General features: G+C 44.1%; 1 protein-coding gene across 1 annotated transcript; it reads right to left on the bottom strand.

The window, feature by feature from the left end:
* Positions 1-838: 838 nt before the first annotated feature.
* Positions 839-20,985, bottom strand: LOC134352468 (Y-box-binding protein 1-like). Its single transcript, XM_063059745.1, has 5 exons — positions 20,922-20,985; positions 14,491-15,232; positions 14,363-14,392; positions 13,161-13,170; positions 839-958 (listed from the first exon to the last, which is right to left on the bottom strand). The coding sequence occupies exons 1-5, from the start codon at positions 20,983-20,985 to the stop codon at positions 839-841; spliced, it is 966 nt and encodes a 321-aa protein (XP_062915815.1).
* Between the last annotated feature and the right edge of the window lie 1,040 nt (positions 20,986-22,025).

Below are 22,025 nucleotides of genomic sequence, written 5' to 3'. Positions count from 1 at the left end.
CACCCGCTCTGTGTGGGGAGGGATCGAAGTGAAAGTAAACTTATTATCAAAGTGCACATATAGCACCATATACTACCCTGAGATGCATTTTCTTGAGGGATTTACTGGATGCTAAAGAAATACAATGGAGTTTATGAAAGATATACATAAACAAGGACTGGCAAACAACAAATGTGCAAAAGAAATCGTGCAAATAAACAATATAATACAGAGAATACGAGTTGTAAAGCCCTTGAAATTGAGTCTGCCGGTTGTGGAATCAATTCACAGTTGAGAGTGAGTGAAGTTATCCATGCTGGTTCAGGAGCCTGATGGTTGTAGGGTAATAAAAGTTCCTGAACCTGCTGGTGTGGGACCTAAGGTTCCTCTACGTCCTACTTGATGGTAGTAGCAAGAAGAGAGCATGGCCTGGATGGTAGGGGTCTATGATTAAGGGTGCTGTTTTCCAGTAGCATTGCTCCTTGTAGATGTGCTGAATGGTGAGGAGAACTTAACCTGTGATGGACTGAGCTGTTATCTACCAATTTCCTGGGATTCAGCCACTCATCCCAGCTGGTGACTCACCAAGGAACTCTCAGTGGAGGCTTGCCATTGATCTGCTCTGATACGGGAATGAAATTACTCAATGATTCAGTCTGAGAAGATACTGGCAAATATTTAGCAGACAGCACGTTCACCTGCTCTGAGTGTAGGAAGCAACTCATGCTGGCACCCAATCTGAGAGACCAGCAAACTCACAAAGGCCGGAGGCCTTCCAGCTGTTCCAAGTGTGGGAACGGACTCACTCGATCACTCAGTGTGCAAACACAGCAGGGAATTCACACCAGGAGGAGACTGTTCACTTGCTCTGAGTGTGGAAGGGGATGTCGTCGCACGAGATGCCTGGTGGCACACCGGCCCCCTTCACACCGGGGAGGAACGGTTCAGCTACCCCAAGTGGGGAAATGGATTCACTAGACTGTAAGACAAAGGGGCAGAATTAGGGCGTTCGGTGCATCGAGTCTGCTCCGCCATTCCATCATGGCTAATGTATTAGTCCTCTAATCCTGTAACTTTTAATGGTCTTAATAATCTTCCAATTAAATATACCCATTTCTATTCTGTTCTCCATCCTGTAGTTCACGTGCGGCGGGGGGGAGGTAGTGGGGAAGGCCATTCGGCGGCTCTGAGTGCAGGAAGGAATACAGAAAATTATCAGACCGGCTGGTATATCAGCAAGTACACACCAGAAAGAGGATATATTCCTAGTCCGAATGTGAAAGAAAATTCAGTCAATCCTCCCACCCACTCAGTCCACACTGCCGTATGTTGAATATATTGTTATAGAGTGATCACTCAAGTTGAGTATGATGTTCCAAAAGAGATTGGCTCTAGTTGGGTCCTTGGGTGACTGTAGAGGCTCATCTGGGATCCATATTTTTCTGGTGCAGCATGGTCAAGAGAAAGTGGTGGTTGTGGTCAGTGTTTGGGTCTTTTTGTTGTACAGAATCAAGTTTAATATCACCGGTATATGTTGTGAAATGTGTTGTTTTGTGGCAGCAGTACAGTGCAATGCATAGTAATAAAACTATAATTTACAATAAGTACATATTAAAAATAAACAAATAGTGCAAAAAGAGAGGGGAAAATACTGAGGAAGCGTTCATGGGTTCATTGTCCATTCAGAAATCTGATGGTGAAGAGGAAGAAGCTGTTCCTGAAATACTGAATTGTGGCTTCAGGCTTCTGTACCTCTTCCTCAAAGGTTGCAGTGAGAAGAGGGCATGTCCTGGGAGAAGGAGTCTCCAATGATGGATGCTATCTTCCTGAGGCATTGCTTTTGAAGTTGTCCTGGATGACCCTCCACCTCGGAGAGTGAGTGAGTGAGTGTGTGTGTGTGTGTGTGAGAGAGAGAGAGAGAGAGAGAGAGAGAGAGTCAGCCAGACCAAAGGAGACAAGAGGAAAGACTCCGTAAAATGCCAAGTTAGAAACTTTGAGACTGCAGATGCCAGAAATCTGGAGCAAAACACACAACATGCTGGGGGAACTCAGCAGGAGGCAGACTATGGAGGGAAATAGAACATAAGAAATAGGAGCAGGAGTAGGCCATCCAGCCCATCGAGCCTGCCCTGCCATTCAATAAGATCATGGCTGATCTGTCCGTAAGCTCAGCTCCATCTACCTGCCTTTTCCCCATAACCTTTAATTCCCCTACTATGTAAAAATCTATCTAACTGTATCTTAAATATATTTAGTGAGGAAGCCTCAACTGCTTTCCTGGGCAGAGAATTCCACAGATTCACCACTCTCTGGGAAAAACAGTTTCTCCTCATCTCTGTCCTAAATCTTCTCCCCTGAATCTTGAGGCAATGTCCCCTAGTTCTAGTTTCACCTACCAATAGAAACAACTTTCCCACTTCTATCTTATCTATTCATTTCAAAATTTTGTATGTTTCTACAAGATCCCCTCTCATTCTTCTGAACTCCAGAGAGTACAGTCCCAGGCGACTCAATCTCTCCTCATAGGTTAACCCTTTCATCCCTGGAATCAACCTGGTGAACCTCCTCTGCACTGCCTCCAAAGCCAATATATAAGAAGGACAGGAGCCTCAGGACCCACACCACCAGGTTCAGGAACAGTTATTACCCTTCAACCATCAGGAAAGGCAACTTTCCGTTTGCCTTTTTAATAACCTGTTGTACCTGTAAACCAACTTTTTGGGATTCATGAACAAGCACTCCCAAGTCCTTCGGCACAACAGCATGCTGCAATCTTTCACCATTTAAATAATAATCTGCTCTTCTATTATTCCTTCCAAAGTGGATAATCTTGCATTTACCAACATTGTATTCCATCTGCCAGACCTTGGCCCACTCACTTAACCTATCTATATCCCTCTGCAGACTCGTGGATGTGGCATGTGGCATCCTCTGTACAATTTGCTTTTCCACTCAGTTTAGTGTCATCAGAAAATTTTGCTACACTACACTCTGTCCCCTCTTCCAAATCATCAATGTAAATGGTAAACAGCTGCGGGCCCAGCACCGACCCCTGCGGCACCCCACTCACCACTGACCGCCAACCAGAGAAACACCCATTTATACCAACTCTCTGCCTTCTATTGGTTAACCAATCCACTATCCATACCAATACACTTCCTCTGACTCCATGCATCCATATCTTATTTATAAGTCTCTTGTGTGGCACCTTATCGAATGCCTTCTGGAAATCCAAGTATATGACATCCACCTGTTCCCCTCTATCCAATGCACTCATTATGTCCTCAGAGAACTCCAGTAAGTGTGTCAAACAGGACCTGCCCTTTCTGAATCCATGCTGCGTCTGTCTAATGGAACAACTCCTTTCTAAATGTTTCACTATTTCTTCCTTAATGACAGCTTCAAGCATTTTCCCAACTACAGATGCTAAGCTAACTGGCCTATAGTTGCCCGTCTTTTGCCTACATCTTTTTTTAAAAAGTGGCGTGACATTTGCTGTCTTCCAATCTGCCAGGACCTGCCCAGAGTCTAGAAAGTTTTGATAAATGATTACCAACATGTCTACTACAACCTCCGCCAATTCCTTCAGCACCAGGGATGCATCCCATCAGGACCAGGGGACTTATCTACCTTCAAGCCCTCTAGTTTGCTCATCACTATCTCTTTAATGACAGTGATTTTATCTAGGTCCTCACCTCCCATTTCGTCTATAACATCCTTCTTTGTCATATTAGAGGTGTCCTCCACCGTGATGACTGACACAAAATAGTGTCAGTCAACATTTGGTCAAGACACTTGATCAGCCCTGGTCTCAGCATGAAGTTTGGTCAAGACACTAAATCAGCTCTGGTCTCAGCAGAAAGTAACCACAGCCCACGGGGTTGTCAAGGGTGAAAGCACAGCCTTGGTCCCATCACAAACTGCGCCCATCCCCTCAACAAAATATTGATCAGTAGCTGTAATGACTGGAGAATTCAATGCCAGTGGTGACTCACAAACTCTCTCGTTTCCCAGCAGCTGCAATGGATACACATTCCGCAAGTAATGTTCTTAAACCTTGGGGAGATTTATGAGACTGCAGATGCTGTAATCTGGAGCTGAAACAAAAAAAAAATAAAATTGCTGGAAGAACTCAGTGTGTCAGGCAGCACCTGTAGAGAGAAAGGGATGGTTAACTTGTTGGGTGGAGACTCTGCCTGCGTAGATGCTTCCTGACCCATTGAACTCCTTGCCCAATTCGTTATTTCTCACCTAAATGTGTGATGTCTGCCCTTCTCAGCATACAAGCCTTTCCCAGATTACAAATGCCTGACTTACTGATACCAATAAATACAAACAAGCTCCCTGAATACTAAGACCAATGTAGATATATGGAAGTAGCCAAATTTGTTCACCTGTCTCTCACTTCCCCTTTAATTGTTCTTTCTTAGCACTCTTGTGTACTCTTGATGCCTTTCAGAATCAGAATCAGGTTTAATATCACTGGCATCAAGAAATTTGTTGTTTTGTGGCAGCAATATATTGCAATACATAATGGTAAAAACTGTCAGTTACAATAAGAAGTTTATCTCAAAAAAATTAAATAAATAGTGGAGTGGAAAAAGAGAGGAGAAAAGGGTGAGGTAGTGTTCATGGATTCATTGTCCATTCAGAAATCTGATGGCAGAAGGGAAATGTCAAGTGTGTGTCTTCAGGCTCCTTGTTGGTAGAACAAGAAGAGGACATGTCCTAATGATTGGGGTTCTTAATGATGGATGTCGCCTTTTTGAGGCATTGCCTTTTAAAGGTATACTGAATGCTGGGGAGGCTAGTGCCCATGATAGAGCTGGCTGAGTTTACAACTTTTGGCAGCTTTTTCCAGTTCTGTTGCCCCTCCATACCAGATGATGGTGCAACAATTTAGAATGTTTTCTATGGTACATTTGTAGAAATTTGTGAGTGTTTTTGACATACCAATTAGAAACATAGAAACATAGAAAATAGGTGCAGGAGTAGGCCATTCGGCCCTTCGAGCCTGCACCGCCATTTATTATGATCATGGCTGATCATCCAACTCAGAACCCAGCCTTCCCTCCATACCCCCTGACCCCTGTAGCCACAAGGGCCATATCTAACTTCCTTTTAAACATAGCTAATGAACTGGCCTCAACAGTTTGCTGTGGCAGAGAATTCCACAGATTCACCACTCTCTGTGTGAAGAAGTTTTTCCTAATCTCGGTCCTAAAAGGCTTCCCCTCTATCCTCAAACTGTGACCCCTCGTTCTGGACCTCCCCAACATCGGGAACAATCTTCCCGCATCTAGCCTGTCCAATCCCTTTAGGATCTTATACGTTTCAATCAGATCCCCCCCTCAATCTTCTAAATTCCAACGAGTACAAGCCCAGTTCATCCAGTCTTTCTTCATATGAAAGACCTGCCATCCCAGGAATCAATCTGGTGAACCTTCTTTGTACTCCCTCTATGGCAAAGATGTCTTTCCTTAGATTAGGGGACCAAAACTGCACACAATACTCCAGGTGTGGTCTCACCAAGGCCTTGTACAACTGCAGTAGTACCTCCCTGCTCCTGTACTCGAATCCTCTTGCTATAAATGCCAGCATACCGTTCGCCTTTTTCACCGCCTGCTGTACCTGCATGCCCACTTTCAATGACTGGTGTATAATGACACCCAGGTCTCGTTGCACCTCCCCTTTTCCTAATCGGCCACCATTCAGATAATAATCTGTTTTCCTATTTTTGCCACCAAAGTGGATAACTTCACATTTATCCACATTAAATTGCATCTGCCATGAGTTTGCCCACTCACCCAACCTATCCAAGTCACCCTGCATCCTCTTAGCATCCTCCTCACTGCTAACACTGCCACCCAGCTTCGTGTCATCCGCAAACTTGGAGATGCTGCATTTAATTCCCTCATCCAAGTCATTAATATATATTGTAAACAACTGGGGTCCCAGCACTGAGCCTTGCGGTACCCCACTAGTCACCGCCTGCCATTCTGAAAAGGTCCCGTTTATTCCCACTCTTTGCTTCCTGTCTGCTAACCAATTCTCCACCCACACCAATACCTTACCCCCAATACCGTGTGCTTTAAGTTTGCACACTAATCTCCTGTGTGGGACCTTGTCAAAAGCCTTTTGAAAATCCAAATATACCACATCCACTGGTTCTCCCCTATCCACTCTACTAGTTACATCCTCAAAAAATTCTATGAGATTCGTCAGACATGATTTTCCTTTCACAAATCCATGCTGACTTTGTCCGATCATTTCACTGCTTTCCAAATGTGCTGTTATCACATCCTTGATGACTGACTCCAGCAGTTTCCCCACCACCGACGTTAGGCTAACCGGCCTATAATTCCCCGGTTTCTCTCTCCCTCCTTTTTTAAAAAGTGGGGTTACATTAGCCACCCTCCAATCCTCAGGAACTAGTCCAAAATCTAACGAGTTTTGAAAAATTATCACTAATGCATCCACTATTTCTTGGGCTACTTCCTTAAGCACTCTGGGATGCAGACCATCTGGCCCTGGGGATTTATCTGCCTTCAATCCCTTCAATTTACCTAACACCACTTCCCTACTAACATGTATTTCACTCAGTTCCTCCATCTCACTGGACCCTCTGTCCCTTACTATTTCTGGAAGATTATTTATGTCCTCCTTGGACATAAATCCTTCCCAAAATCCTGATGAAACATTGCCGCTGTCTTGCCTTCTTTGTACTTGCATCAAGCTCCTATATTGGCAGTAAGCCAGTTGCAGTAGGTCCAGGTACTGACTTAGGCAGGAGCTGATTCTAGCCATAACCAACCTCTCAAAGCCCTTCATCACAGTAGATGTGAATGTCACTGGGCTTTAGTCATTGAAGCAGCTCACCCTGTTCTTCTTGGGCATTTGTATGATTGTCACCCTTTTGAAGAGGGGTGAACTTCCATTTGGAACAATGAGAGATTGAAGGTGGCCTTGAACATTCTCGCTGGTTGGTTACAACAGGTTTTCAGAGCCCTAGCAGGTGCACATCAGGGCGTGACATCTTGTGAGGGCTCACCTCTTGAAAGATGTTCCTTTGTCAGCCTCCGAAACAGAGGTCACAGGGTCACCGGATGCTGCAGGGATTAGCAATAGACAATAGACAATAGGTGCAGGAGTAGGCCATTCGGCCCTTCAAGCCAGCACTGCCATTCACTGTGATCATGGCTGATCATCCACAATCAGTACCTCGTTCCTGCCTTCTCCCATATCCCTTGACTCCGCTATCATTAAGAGCTCTATCTAACTCTTTCTTGAAAGCAGTGACATAGTTTTCTTTTCCCTTTCAAAGCATGCATAAATGGAGTTAATCTCATTTTGGAGTGAAGTATCAGAGCCATTCATGTTGTCAGGATTTGCTTTGTAGTAAGTAATGGCCTGCAAACCCTGCCAGAGGTGATATGCATCCAATCCATCTCTAACCTCAACTGGAATTGTTTCCTCACTCCTAAGATAGCCTTCCGTAGGGCATACCTGGACTTTTTTATGGTTCTGTATAGTTCACCGCTCTTGAATGTTACAGATCTAGCCCTCAGCAGACTTCAAATTTGGTAAGTCTGGTATGTTCTCAAAGGCACACACTCATCTATGCAGGCTTTGATGAAGTTGGTGACGACTACGGCGTATTCATTCAGATTTGAAGATGAATCTTGAATATTGTCCAGTCCACCAACTCAAAGCAGTCCTGTAAGTGCTCCTCCACCTTCTTTGACTGTACCTTCTTGGTCCTCAGCACTGGTGCTGCGGTCTTTAGTCTCTGCCTATACGCTGGGAGTAAAAGTATAGCCAGGTGGTCGGGCTTTCCAACATGTGGGCATGGGATGACATGGTAAGTTTTCTTAATGGTGGATAACAGTGATCATTTGTGTTGGCTACTCCGGTTCCACAGGTGGTAGTCATTGTTCTGGGGCTTCCTCAAGCTGATTGAAATACCTGGGGAGAGGCGGGTGTGTGTGTGTGTGTGTGTGTGTGTGTGTGTGTGTGTGTGTGCGCGCGCGTGCCCATGCCCATGTCCGTGTCTGTCCAACATTCTGCCATACTAAGAGGTCTATATGAAGTTGCTAAGAAGGACACAACCAAAATACCAAGCTGGAAACCTGGAGACTGCATTTGTCAGAAATCTGGAGAAAACACATAGAGAATGCGGGAGCCAGACTCTATGGAGGGAAGTAGACAGTCGTCACTTCGGGACGAGACGCTACATCAGCTCAACAGAAGTTAAACACAGCTTGCAGTTTTATCAAGGATGAAAGAGCAACCTTGTTCCCATGGCAAACTGTGCCCCTTCCCCACCACAAAAACAGGCAGGATCAATACTGGGGCTGATCAGTAGCTGTAACAATTGTAAAATTAAGTGCCAGTGGTGACCTATGAATTCTCACATTTCCCAGTAACTGCAACGGATTTACCTTCTGCAAGTAATGTCTTTAAACTTTGTGGAAATGCATCACCGTCTCTTTTGTCTTGTTGACACTGAGGAAGAGTATTTGCCAGGCACTAGGCCTCGAGTTTTTCCACCTCTTCTCTGCAGGCCAAGCCATCGTTGTCAGTGATGAGCCCCACCACTGTTATAACATCAGCAAACCTGACAATGTGATTACTTGAGTATTTGATGTGCAGTCGTGTGTGACAAAATGTTCTAATCACCAGAGGACCAGACAGTGGAGAAAGAGAAGCTGTTGCCATTGGTGGAAGGGAGGAGAAGCTGGGGACTTGCTGTTGAATGGCTGGCCAGGGGTATTGCAGCAAGAAAATGTTTTATGCAGTGAGTGGTCTCTGCCTGGAACTCACTGCCCTAAAGGGAGGTGGGACTTTCAAGAGCTTTCAGCAGATTCCCGAGATGGAAAAACTGCAGGATTACAAGGAGAGAGCTGGGAATAAGACTGACTGGATTGTTGATGCAGAGTGGGTTTTGAATGACTTGCACCAGTGCGGTAACGATTCAGTGATTCACCTCCTCTCCCCACCCACAGCCTCTTCATTCATCTGTGTCCGATCTTTGACCCAATTCCAAATGCCCAACATGCTGAATATTCTTTAATCCCTCAGTTAACAAATATCCATTCATCTTCTATTTCAAATTTACAATTTGCAGAACATTAAATCTCACTTGAGAAAAGAGCTGCAGGCTTGTACAACAGGAATGTTTTACCACCCTACTGCTGAAAGGCATGGCTCCCTGGATCTGTTCCCCTCCTACCACCACCACCACCACTACCAACTCTCCTACCACTACAACTACCACCAGCACCACTACCTCCCCACCAACCACCATCACTCCTCCTACCACCATTCTACCACCAGAATAGGATCAGGAGGGAGAAGCTATCAGTTAAATTTTAGATTATGAGGACACACAATTCTCTTTTATTGTCATTTAGTAATGCATGCATTAAGAAATGATACAATGTTCCTCCAGTGTGATATCACAGAAACACAAGACAGACCAAGACTGAAAAACTGACAAAAACCACATAATTATCACATACAGTTACAACAGTGCAAGCAATACTGTAATTTGATGAAGAACAGACCGTGGGCATGGTAAAAAAAAGTTCAAAGTCTCTCGAAAGTCCCATCATTTCATGCAGTCGGTGGAAGGAAGAAAACTCTTTCCCTGCCATGAGCTTCCAGTGCCGCAAACTTGCCGATGCAGCATCCTGGAAACACCCGACCACCTGAGTCTGTCCGAAAACTTTGAGCCTCCAACCAGCCCTCCAACACCGAGCACCGAGCACCATCTCCGCCGAGCACTTCGACCCCGCCCCGGCCGCCAGCAACAGCCAAACCGAGGATTTGGGGCCCTCCCCTCTGGAGATTCTCGATCGTACAGTAGCAGCGGCAGCGAACTGGGTATTTCAGAAGTTTCTCCAGATGTTCCTCCGTGCTTCTCACGTCTGTCTCCATCAAATCAGAATTGTGCATGGCATCCTCCTTACAAATATGATATCATTTCACCGGAGAGGCCGCACGCACTGAGTAGCGCCGCCATCTTCTCCTCCCTCCTGTTATCTCAAGTGATTGAAAAGTTCATTCACATTCTTCCAAATATACTGTAATGAGTATAATTTCTATTTTTAAATACTCATAGCCACTTTATTAGATACCTCCTGTACCTAGTAAGTTGACCACTGCGTATATGTTCATGGTTTTCTGCTGCCATAGCCCATCCAGATCAAGGTTCAACATGTGTGTTCAGAGATGCTCTTCTGCACACCACTGTTGTGATGGTTACTTGAGTTACTGTTGCCTTCCCGTCAGTTTGAACCAACATGGCCATTCTCCTTTGACCTCTCTCATTAACAAGGTGTTTTTGCCCACTGTACTGTTTTTCTCCCTCACATTATTATCTGTATACTCCCAAGAAAATCCCAGAAGATCAGAAGTTTCTGAGATACTTGAACCACTCCTTCTGGCACTAACTATCATCTAACAATCAGTCACTTAGATCTTATTTCTGACCTATTCTGATGTTTGGTCTGAAAAACAACTGAACCTCTTCATGACGTGTTTATGCTTTCATGCACTGAGTAGCTGCCATAATATGCTGGCTGATTAGAAATTTGCATTAATGAACCTGTGTGCAGGTGTAACTAATAAAGTGGCCACTGAGGGTACATATTACCTGCTCTTGACGAATCTAGCTGGAGTTCGCTCTTGCTCTTGGCAAGTAACTCTGAGTTCCTGACTTAGTTTTCTTCTTCTGTGGTTGGTCATGGAGCCACTCCTGTTAGCCATCTTATAAGGCATCTTTTTATACATTTCACACCTTTCCAGCTGTTCTATTCTTTATACAGCTGTAAGTCTAGTCCTTATCCATATGGTTTCTTTAAATCCTTCATACCTGGTGGCATCCCACAATTACCTCAACCATTAACTTAAAATCTGCAAGCTAGTTTTGTTGTGTTTCATCAAATTGTCCCTTCAAGTTAAATTTCAAGATTATTGTCTTTCAACCATACACATGTATACAGCTAAAGGCAACATCATTCCTCCGGGGCCAGGTGCAAAACACAGTACATATAGTCACACACAGCAGATATAGTCACATGCAGCACATATAGTGACACACAGCATTGTCACAGTATGTAATTGCCAATATATTCACAAAATAATATTCGCACATGTCCCAGAGTGTCATGGTCTGAAGATTGATGGTGAATGGATGTCGTCCTGGAGCCACATTTCTGTAAGAATAAACACACAGCAGTTCCTCATCTCACACTGAGTCAGTTGCAGATGAAGGTAATCAAATTTGTTTCTCATGGAACGAACATTGGAACACAGCTGTGAATCTGGCCTGCAGGTGTTAGCCTCTTAATTTAGCATGGATTCCAGCACGCTCTTTCACATTGCTTCCAACTGCTCCTTCCACTAAATGACATCCTTTTCTATCTTTTGTGCTCAGGGTCAACTTTTGGAGCTGTGTTTGTTCAGTTTTACCTATGACATTAACACTGATCATTTTAACCTATTTATTTTGTACACTGATACGAAGCACGCCCCCCCGCCCCACCTCACACAACCCAATTTCTGCAGCTATAAACTAACTTGTTCTCTTTCATAATTTTTGACAATGTCTCTGACTGAGGACAAATTTAGAACATATAACATTATAGCACAGTTTCGGCCCTCGCCCACGATGTTGTGCCAACCTCTAACCTACTGTAAGGTCAATCAAACCCTACCCTGAATGTTCCCATAATATGCAATGTGCCCTGTAAAAAGTGGGTGTATTTGGGCCAGCTAGCTTCTGCAAACATTTCTACTTATCCTAGTGGAACACTCTATTTATAATTCCTCACATGTATGGGTGGGTCACTGCAAGAGGACTTGCTCTGGTTAGTGTAGTCTGAAGGCAGGATGATGGCCCGTCATGTCTGCTCAATAGAACAGGGTTAGGAGCCAGAGTGAGATGTGCACCCTACAGCGGTCAAGGGCTAGAGTCAGAATGGGTGAAGTTCTGACCTCACTAAAGCTTTCACATCCTTCCTATAATGAGACGACCAAAGCCTGTGATGAGAAGGTGAGAATCAACATGTATGAACATAGAAATATACAAAATTGTAGCAATTGTGAACTCTGAGTCTGCTTCACGATCCAGTAAAGCACTGAATTAAACTTTTCCTACAGTCCAACCAGATTAAGGGACTCTGCAGTGTGAATTAGCTCATGAGACATTAGTCAGGTGTCCAAATCAATCTCTTCTCAAATACAGAGCAAATTATTGGCCTAATGAAGATTTGGTATTGTTGCTTCAGTGCTCTGTGGGTTAGTGTACAGTTCTCAAGATTCTCAGTCAGATGGTTGCAAAGTCTCACTGCAGAGACAGGAACAAAAGTCATAATAGAAACACAGAAAACCTACAGCACAATACAGGCCCTTCGGCCCACAAAGCTGTGCCGTACATGTTCTTACCTTACATAGGCTTATCCATAGCCCTCTATTTTACTAAGGTCCACGTATCCATCCGGGAGTCTCTTAAAAGATCCTATCGTTTCCACCTCCACTACCGCCACCGGCAACCCATTCCACGCACTCACCACTCTCTGCGTGTAAAAAAAAACAACAACTTACCCCTGACATCTCCTCTGTACCTACTTCCAAGCATCTTAAAACTATGCCCTCTCATGCTAGCCATTTCAGCCCTGGGGAAAAAAACCTCTGACTATCCACATGATCAATGTCTCTCATTATCTTGTACACCTCTATCAGGTCACCTCTCATCCTCCGTCACTCCAAGAAGAAAAGGCTGAATTCACTCAACCTATTCTCATAAGGCATGCTTCCCGATCCAGGCAACATCCTTGTAAATCTCCTCTGCGTAGGAAGGCGACCAGAATTGAGCACAGTACTCCAAGTGGGTTCTGACCAGGGTCCTATATAGCTGCAACATTACCTCTCGGCTCTTAAACCCAATCCCATGATTGATGAAGGCCAATGCACCACAGAGTCAACCTGCGTAGCAGCTTTGAGCATCCTATGGACTCGGACCCCAAGATCCCTCTGATCCTCCACACTGCCAACAGTCTTGCCATTAATGCTATATTCTGCCATCATATTTGTTGTGTATATGACCATTTACACAACAATATCATTAATAAAAATGCTAGAGACTGGAGCTAAGTTAACAGGGGCTTTTTACTTACTGAATCCGAACTGAAACACAGATATGCAGATCAATACACGCCCAGTAGCGCGTGCTCAATAACGTGTTGCTACAACACATAATAGTCCCATATTATACAGTAGGCTATATGGTACACTCCTCCCCTTTTATTTAAAAAGTGTATCAACTTTTTTTTACGCTAAACAAATACTGTATGTGTACACTTAATATACAAATGCCCACCCATTGTTTAATTAGTCATAATCATACTTTATTGATCCCGGGGGAAATTGGTTTTTGGTACAGTTGCACCATAAATAATAAATAGTAATAAAACCATAAATAGTTAAATAGTAATATGTAAATTATGCCAGGAAATAAGTCCAGGACCAGCCTATTGGCTCAGGGTGTCTGACCCTCCAAGGGAGGAGTTGTAAAGTTTGATGGCCACAGGCAGGAATGACTTCCTATGACGCTCTGTGCTGCATTTCGGTGGAATGAGTCTCTGGCTGAATGTACTCCTGTGCCCACCCAGTACATTATGTAGTGGATGGGAGACATTGTCCAAGATGGCATTCAACTTGGACAGCATCCTCTTTTCAGACACCACCGTCAGAGAGTCCAGTTCCATTCCCATAACATCAATTAGTAACTTAATGATATGAAGTCATAACAAAGTAACTTGATAATAATAATAATTATTATTATTATAACTCAAATCTTTTTGGGGGGGTCTTCTCTGCCCCTCTGAGTAATGTCTGTCAATAAACTTGTTTGTTTTAATACAGATTTCCATATAAAAGTCATGAAAAGTTGACCTCTGAGCATAGGGAGTTTCCATGGTCTGCTTCAGAGATGACTCGCCACCAAGAAAAGAAGTGGTTGGTGATCTACTGTCTCTACTAGTTATTCAAAAGTTGGGCAATCCCATGACTCACAGAAAGATCAGTACTTTACCAGTAATCTTTCACCATTTGGTGCAGTAGTTGACAAAATCCTGTTGTTTGTTCCATTGTTCTTAAGCTGCTGTTAAAGTAGAGTTTTGTTGATATTGAGGATTACCTGCAGTGCTATCTGTCTGACTCGAGAGGGAGTATTCCTTCAGATGCACATTCAGCACAAGTGTGAAAATACAACAATAGAAACCTTACAGTTTGTTGCCAGAATTCGCCTCAGTTTTGATGCTGTTTCCCAACTTTGTGAAAAGCAAGACACATTGGCTGAGGATTCCAAAATACGTACGTGCAAAAGAAACTTTGTCGCAAAGGATTAAGTGTATGAATCTCAAAGGAGGAAAAAAATTGGTTCAAGATTTACCTTGTGCGAAAGCTGTTCTGTTTGAATGAAATTGATTTTTTCCTCTGCTAAGTTTACCTTCTTCCCCAGCAACTTGGTTTTCATTTATTTCACCACCCTCAGTAATTTCTCCCTGAGGCTGGTCGCTATATCGTTGGCGGCGACCATAGGGACGACAAACAAAGTAAGGTGGGTAACGGTGTCTTCTGTAAGGAGGGTGATGTTGCTGATTTTGATCATCTTGTTTTCCTCTGTCTGTTGCTGTCTCTGCTCCATCTCCTTTCTCTCCACCTCCAATGTTCTGTTGGTAATTACGTGGTGGACCTCGGCGGCCAGAGTTGTAGCGACGATAATGATTTTTGTCCGCGGCATGTCGGCTTCCTTGGACTGGAACTCCTCTGGGACCAGTTATGTTTGCTGCTTTGGCACTCTTTTCGCCTTCTACTACGTCGAACTCCACAGTTTCACCGTCTCCAATACTGCGGAGGGATTTCCGTGGGTTATTCTTTTTTATAGCAGTCTGATGTACAAACACATCTTCCTTTGTATCATTCTTGTTGATGAATCCATATCCATTTCGTATGTTGAACCACTTTACTGTTCCAAGAACCTTTGTTGCGATGACTTCCTTCTCCCCGGGGGATTTGGGTTTGTCTGGCCGTTGTTGCTGCTGTTCGGATAACTGCTCCGTCTCGGCCTCGCTCATGGAGTTGACAGGCTGCGTGAGGTGGCTGCGGCTCGGGCCGGTCTGAGATGGGGGCTCCCGCGCTCTCTCCGCTTCTTTCTTCCCTCTAACATAATTCCTTTCCACTCCGTCTGTCTCCAGTTGCAGAAAAAGCTCTGCATTTTGTATTCCTTGCTTGTATTATTCATCTAGCTTCTTCATCATTTTCTGATACTCCTGCAAAGTGCTTTCCTTTAACTGCTGTAGCTGTCTTCTGAGAGATGTCAGTTTCTCCTGGTACATCTGCTCTTTTACTTCCAGGTAGTCTTCATCATCCCGCTTATTGGCAATATCTGTCTCCCTGGCGACACTGTCTAGCTCCTCCTTGTCATTGTAATAGTCGACAATGGGTGAGAGGAGAGCTGCGGACATCTTCCCCGCCGAGCTGCCCTCCTTTGTTGACACATCTAGTGCCTTGATGGTGTGTCAATCCAACTGGATTTTCCTGAGCCATTCACGTCCCAACAACGGTGGTCCTCCATTTTCCAGTACATAGAGGTTCAGCTGCTGTGTTTTGTCCCCGTAGGTCACTGTCACCTTAATTTTACCTTTGGGACGCACTTTCTGTCCTGTATAAGTCTTTAGTAGTAGTTTAGTTTGTTTCAGAAGTATGTGAGAAAACAGTCGTTTGTAGTCGTGTACAGAGATCACTGTTAAAGTTGAGCCTGTGTCCAACTCCATTTTTCGTCTCACGCCTGCCACTTGTGGAGTGATCCATATTCTTCGATCTTCTGTCTCTTTCACACTGTGAAGTTGCAGACAAGACGATTCACTTTCGTCTGAGTCGTTTTCATCAGAACTGCTTTCTTCAGAGCTCCTTCCATTTTGTGTACCTTGTTGTATTTTCCTTCCTGGGGTTTCTTGTTTCTCTGTAATTTGCCCTTTTCCTGCTGTTTACTAGCTTTGCATACTCTGCCAGTGTGGCCCTGTTTGTAACAGTTCCTGCTTTCTTTGTCTTTAAACCACCAACCGCCAGGGTCATGTGACCTGTTCCCACACGGTAACATTTCTTTCCTTCATTTCTGCCCAGTGACATTTTATTCGTAGCATATTCCAGAGATTTTTGTTGTATCTCTGCAGCACCTCGTGCGGCTGTTTCTAATGATACTGAGGTGTTTGGCGCTTTCTCTAATGTAAGGTCTTTTTCACCCAGGAGCTTCTTCTGTGTGGTTTCACAGTGCATGCCACACACTAACCTGTCCCGCAATGCATCTGATAGACCCACTACAAATTAGCAATGTTCTGATAATTTGCGCAATTCAGCACAATATTCAGAAATGCTTTCATTTTTGCTCTGGTTCCGATGGTAAAATTTAAATCTTTCAGCAATGACCAGCGGTTTGGGGTTTAAATGCTGTTGGAGAGTGTCTACTATTTGCTTGAACATTTTGTCAGCTGGCTTTTCAGGGGTTAACAAGCTCCGTAGCAGGCCGTATGTTTTCGCTCCCATTACACTAAGTAAGGTGCTGACTTTCTTTCCTTCATTAACACTGTTAGCATCATAACTATTCTTTCGATATGAATTGCCCAGTCTTCAAAACCACTATCTAATGCTATAATGGTTTCAATTAACGCCATCCTTGTTGTGTGAATTTGGCCCCGGTCTCTTGTTTTCTTTTTGACTCAAGTGACCTTTTTTTGCTAGCGTGGCGAGCTAGATGCGTGTGTCGCTCCTTTTTTTTTCTCCCTTCTGGGGCAGGCAGACCTGCAGACCCTCAGCCCCTGGGGTCAGCACCGGCTGTGGTCTCTTGGTCTCCCGACATGCTGCTGCTCTGACAGTGTCTCCGATTCTTTTCGGACTGCCGCGGCCTCGCTCTTCTTTCGAGTGCCGTTATCAATTAAAACGCGGCGTTCCGATACGATGTAGGTTCATTAACCTCGTTGCCAATTTGTGTGCATGTGGCCGATTTACAAAACAATATCATTAATAAAAACGCTAGAGACTGGAGCTAAGTTAACAGGGTTCTTTACTAACTAAAACCAAACTGAACACATATATACAGACCAATAGTGCATGCTTAATAACGTGTTACTATGACATAAAATAGTCCCAAATTATACAGCAGGCTATATGGTACAATATTTGACCTACCAAAATGAACCACCTCACACTTATCTGGGTTGAACTCCATCTGCCACTTCACAGCCCAGTTTTGCATGCTATCAATGCCCTGCTGTAACCTCTGACAACCTTCCACACTATACACAACACCTCCAACCTTTGTGTCATCAGAAAATTTACTAACCCATCCCTCCACTTCCTCATCCAGGTCATTTATAAAAATCACAAAGAGTAGGTGGTCCCAGAACAGATCCTTGAGGCACACCACTGGTTACCAGCCTCCATGCAGAATATGACCGTCTACAACCACTCTTTGCCTTCTGTGGGAAAGCCAGTTCTGGATCCACAAAGCAATGTCCCCTTGGATCTCATGCCTCCTTACTTTCTCAATAAGCTTTGCATGGGGTACCTTATCAAATGCCTTGCTAAAATCCATATACACTACATCTACGGCTCTATCTTCATCAATGTGTTTAGTCACATTCTCAAAAAATTCAATTAGGCTCATAAGGCACAACCTGCCCTTGAGAAGGACATGCTGACTATTCCTAATCATATTATGCCTCTCCAAATGTTCATAAATCCTGCCTCTCAGGATCTTTTCCATCAACTTATCAACCACTGAAGTAAGACTCACTGGTCTATAATTTCCTGGGCTATCCCTACTCCTTTTCACGAATAAGGGAACAACATCTGCAACCCACCAATCCTCTAGAACCTCTCCAATCCTCATTGATGTTGCAGAGGTCATCACCAGAGGCTCAGCAATCTCCTCGCTCACTTCCCACAGTAGCCTGGGGTACATCCCATCTGGTCACAGTGACGTATCCAACATGATGCTTTCCAAAAGCTCCAACACATCCTCTTCCTTAATATCTACATGCTCAAGCTTTTCAGTCCACTGTGAGTCATCTCTACAATTGCCAAGATCCTTTTCATAAGTGAATACTGAAGCAAAGTATTCATTAAGTACCTCTGCTATCTCCTCCGGTTCCATGCACACCTTTCTACTGTCACGCTTGTTTGGTCCTATTCTCTCATGTCTTATCCTCTTGCTCTTCACATACTTGTAGAATGCCTTGGGGGTTTCTTTAATCCTGTCCACCAAGGCCTTCTCATGGCCCCTTCTGGCTCTCCTAATTTCATTCTTAAGCTCCTTCCTGCTTGCCCGATAATCTTCTAGATCTCTATCATTACCTAGTTTTTTGAACCTTTCATAAGCTCTTCTTTTCTTCTTGACTAGATTTACATCAGCCTTTGTACACAATGGTTCCTGTACCCTACCATTCTTTCCCTGTCTCATTGGAACATATCTACGCAGTACCACATGCAAATATCCCCTGAACATTTGCCACATTTCTTCCGTACGTTTCCCTGAGAGCATCTGTTTCCAATTTATGCTTCCAAGTTCCTGCCTGATAGCCTCATATTTCCCCTTACTCCAATTAAACATTTCCCTAACTTGTCTGTTCCTATCCCTCTCCAATGCTGTGGTAAAGGAGATATAATTATGATCACTATCTCCAAAATGCTCTCTCACTGAGAGACCTGACACCTGACCAGTTTCATTTCCCAATACCAGATCAAGTACAGCCTCTCCTCTTGTAGGCTTATCTACATATCATGTCAAGAAACCTTCCTGAACACACCAAACAAACTTCACCTCATCTAAACCCCTCACTCTAGGGAAATGCCAATCAATATTCGGGAAGTTAAAATCTCCCACCCCAACAACCCTGTTATTATTACTCCTTTCCAGAATCTGTCAGCCTATCTGCTCCTCGAATGGAAAAATGGAGAATCCTGTGCAGTTTTGAGGACAATAGAAATTGCGTAGAATAATACAGTGCAGCACAGGCCCACGGACCTCCTCCAAGACCTTCCCTCCAGCACATCCCTTCATTTTTCCTTCATCCATATGCCTATCTAGGATTTTCTTAAATGCCTCCCAGTGGCCACACATTTTAATTCCACATCCCATTCCCATTCCGATATGTCTATCCACGGCCTCCTCTACTGTAAAGATGAAGCCGCACTCAGGTTGGAGGAACAACACCTTATATTCCATCTGGGTAGCCTCCAACCTGATGGCATGAATATTGATTTCTCAAACTTCCGCTAATGCCCCACCTCCCCTCGTACCCCAGCCGTTATTTATTTATATACACACATTCTTTCTCTCTTTCCTTTTTCTCCCTCTGTCCCTCTGACTATACCCCTTGCCCATCCTCTGGATTCCCCCCTCCCCCTTTTCTTTCTCCCTAGGCCTCCCGTCCCATGATCCTCTCATATCCCTTTTGCCAATCAGCTGTCTAGCTCTTGGCTCCATCCCTCCCCCTCCTGTCTTCTCCTATCATTTTGGATCTCCCCCTCCCCATCCCACTTTCAAATCTCTTACTAGCTCTTCCTTCAGTTAGTCCTGATGAAGGGTCTCGGCCCGAAACGTCGACTGTACCTCTTCCTAGAGATGCTGCCTGGCCTGCTGCGTTCACCAGCAACTTTTATGCATGGTCTAAACAGGGTTTTACAGAGCTAAAACATTGCGTTGCGTCTCTTGGACTGAATCCCCTGACTAATGAAGGCCAACACACCATGCACCTTTTTTGAAACAACTTTGAATGATCCATTGATGTGGATCCCAAGGTCCCTCTGTTCCTCTACACTGTTCAGTTTGTTTCACTTTCCACAGGCTCTGCCTGGCCTGCGGAGAGCTGCTAATATTTTGCCTTGTATTTTATATTTCCCCTGTTTTTGTTAGAAAGCTATTTTATAAGATAACGATTGGTTCCTCAACCTGATTATGTATAGTATGTGTTTGTTAGGGAAATGCATGATATGAAGTCTGGGCTGAACTTGCTAGTCCACATATGACAAATCAGTAGAGAATGGGGACTAGTTTATAACGAATTATGAACTAAGGTAGAACAGTACATAGTACAGCCAATGATGCCTGTGTAAAACACAGTTCCAAAGCAATGCAAATCCCTTCTGCCTGTACACGATCCATAATCCCTCCATTCCCTGCACATTCATGTGTCTATCTAACAGCCTCTTACATGCTGCTGTTGCTTCCAGAACTACCCCTGGCAGAGGTGTGTGTGTCCCCTTTTAAATTTTTTTCTTTAACTCTTCCCTTAAGTGTATGTCCTCTAATGCTTGGAGAAAGGTACCAGCTGTCGACTCTATCTATACCTCTCATAATTTTATAAACCTGTCAGAGATCCCCTCAGCTTCTCATACTCCAGAAGAAGAACCATCCAAGTGTGTCCAGCTTCTCCTTACAGCTCATGCTCTTTAATCCAGGTGATGTCATGGTAAGCCTCACTGGGTCAAACAGCATCAATGGAGGAAAGTGGTGGTAGATGGTTTGCATTTCATTCCCTTCACCTGGACTGGAAGACAGGAGGAAATCTTCTTGCTTGTGGAGGAGCAGCAAAATGGAGACATGAGATTGCAGGCTCTGGAATTTGGAGCAACATGCATTGTGAATTGTCCATTTCCTTCCATGGGTGATGCTTGACCCACTGTATTCTTCCTGAAGTTGTGTTGCTCCAGATTCCACCATCCACAATCTCTTGTCTTTCCATTCTGGTAATCTACTTCTGCACCCTTTCCAAAGGCTCCACATCCTTCCTGTGATGGGTGACCAGAACTGCATACAATACTCATAAGTGCAGCCTAACCACAAATTTTATCAACCTGCAATGTGATTTCCTTACCTTTGCCCTCAGTGCCCTGACCAGTGAAGCCAGGCACACTGTGTGCCTTCTTTCCCATGGCCATTTTTATGGAGTTATGGACTTGTCCCAGGGTTCCTCTGTACATCAGTGCTGTTAGTTGTTCTGCTGTTAACTAATCTTTCCCTTCCATTTGATACCTCAGAGTGCAGCACTTTACACTTTAGACGCTTTCTGCCGTTTCTCCAATCACTGTGCACCACAGTGGAGTAGTGGTTAGCATGAGTTCAGAGTTCCATTCTGGTGCTGTCTACAAGGAGTCTCTGTATGCCTTCCCTGTGGGATGCGTGGGTTTCCTCCGGGTGCTCTGGTTTCCTCCCACAGTCCAATGATATACCGGGCAGGTTAATTGACCATTGTAAATTGTTCTGTAATAAGGTTAGGGATAATCAGGGTTGTCAGAGTCGCTGGGGCAGCGTGGCTGGAATGTCCTACTTTTCGCTGTATCATTAAATAAAGTTAAAATAAATAAAATATCTGTAACCTACCCTCACTCAGTGGCCACTATTAGGTACAGGAGGTACCTTACACAGAGTATGTTCGTGGTCTTCTGCTGATGTAGCCCATCTACAAAGTTCAATGTGTTATGTGTTCAGAGATGCTCTTCTGCACACCACTATTGTGACGTATGCTTATTTGAGTTACTGTCACCTTCCTGTTAGCTTGAACCAGTCTGGCCATTGTCCTCTGACCTCTCTCATTAAAGAGGTGTTTTCATCCACAAAACAGTCGCTCACTGGATATTTTTTTTGTACCATTCTCTGTAAATGCTGGAGACTGTTGTATGTCGAAATCCTAGCAGATCAGTAGTTTCTGAGATACTCAAACCACCCCATCTGGCACCAACAATCATTCCACTGTAAAAGTTACTTAGATCACATTACTTCCCCATTCTAATGTTTGTTCTGAACAACCTCTTGACCATGTCTGCATGCTTTAACACATTGAGTTGCTGCCATATGATTTGCTGATTAGATATTTACATTAACAAGAAGGTGTGCCTAATAAAGTGGCCACTCAGTGTATTGATCGGTGTGTGTTTTGATTGCCCTCTAATAAGTCTACAATTCTTCCAATCTTTATTTT

This window comes from Mobula hypostoma, chromosome 10 (assembly GCF_963921235.1).
Source record: "Mobula hypostoma chromosome 10, sMobHyp1.1, whole genome shotgun sequence".
Classification (NCBI taxonomy): Eukaryota; Metazoa; Chordata; class Chondrichthyes; order Myliobatiformes; family Myliobatidae; genus Mobula; species Mobula hypostoma.
This window is presented reverse-complemented; position numbering and strand designations above follow the sequence as displayed.

Coding starts and splice junctions, on each gene's coding strand:
- LOC134352468 (XM_063059745.1), bottom strand. CDS start 20,985: ATGGCCATGGGAAAGAAGGCACACAGTGTGCCTGGCTTCACTGGTCAG. Junction 15,233..20,921: donor TCAGGGCACTGAGGGCAAAG/GTAAGGAAATCA, acceptor AACTGGAGACAG/ACGGAGTGGAAAGGAATTAT. Junction 14,393..14,490: donor GTTGCTGGGGAAGAAGGTAA/ACTTAGCAGAGG, acceptor GATTCATACACT/TAATCCTTTGCGACAAAGTT.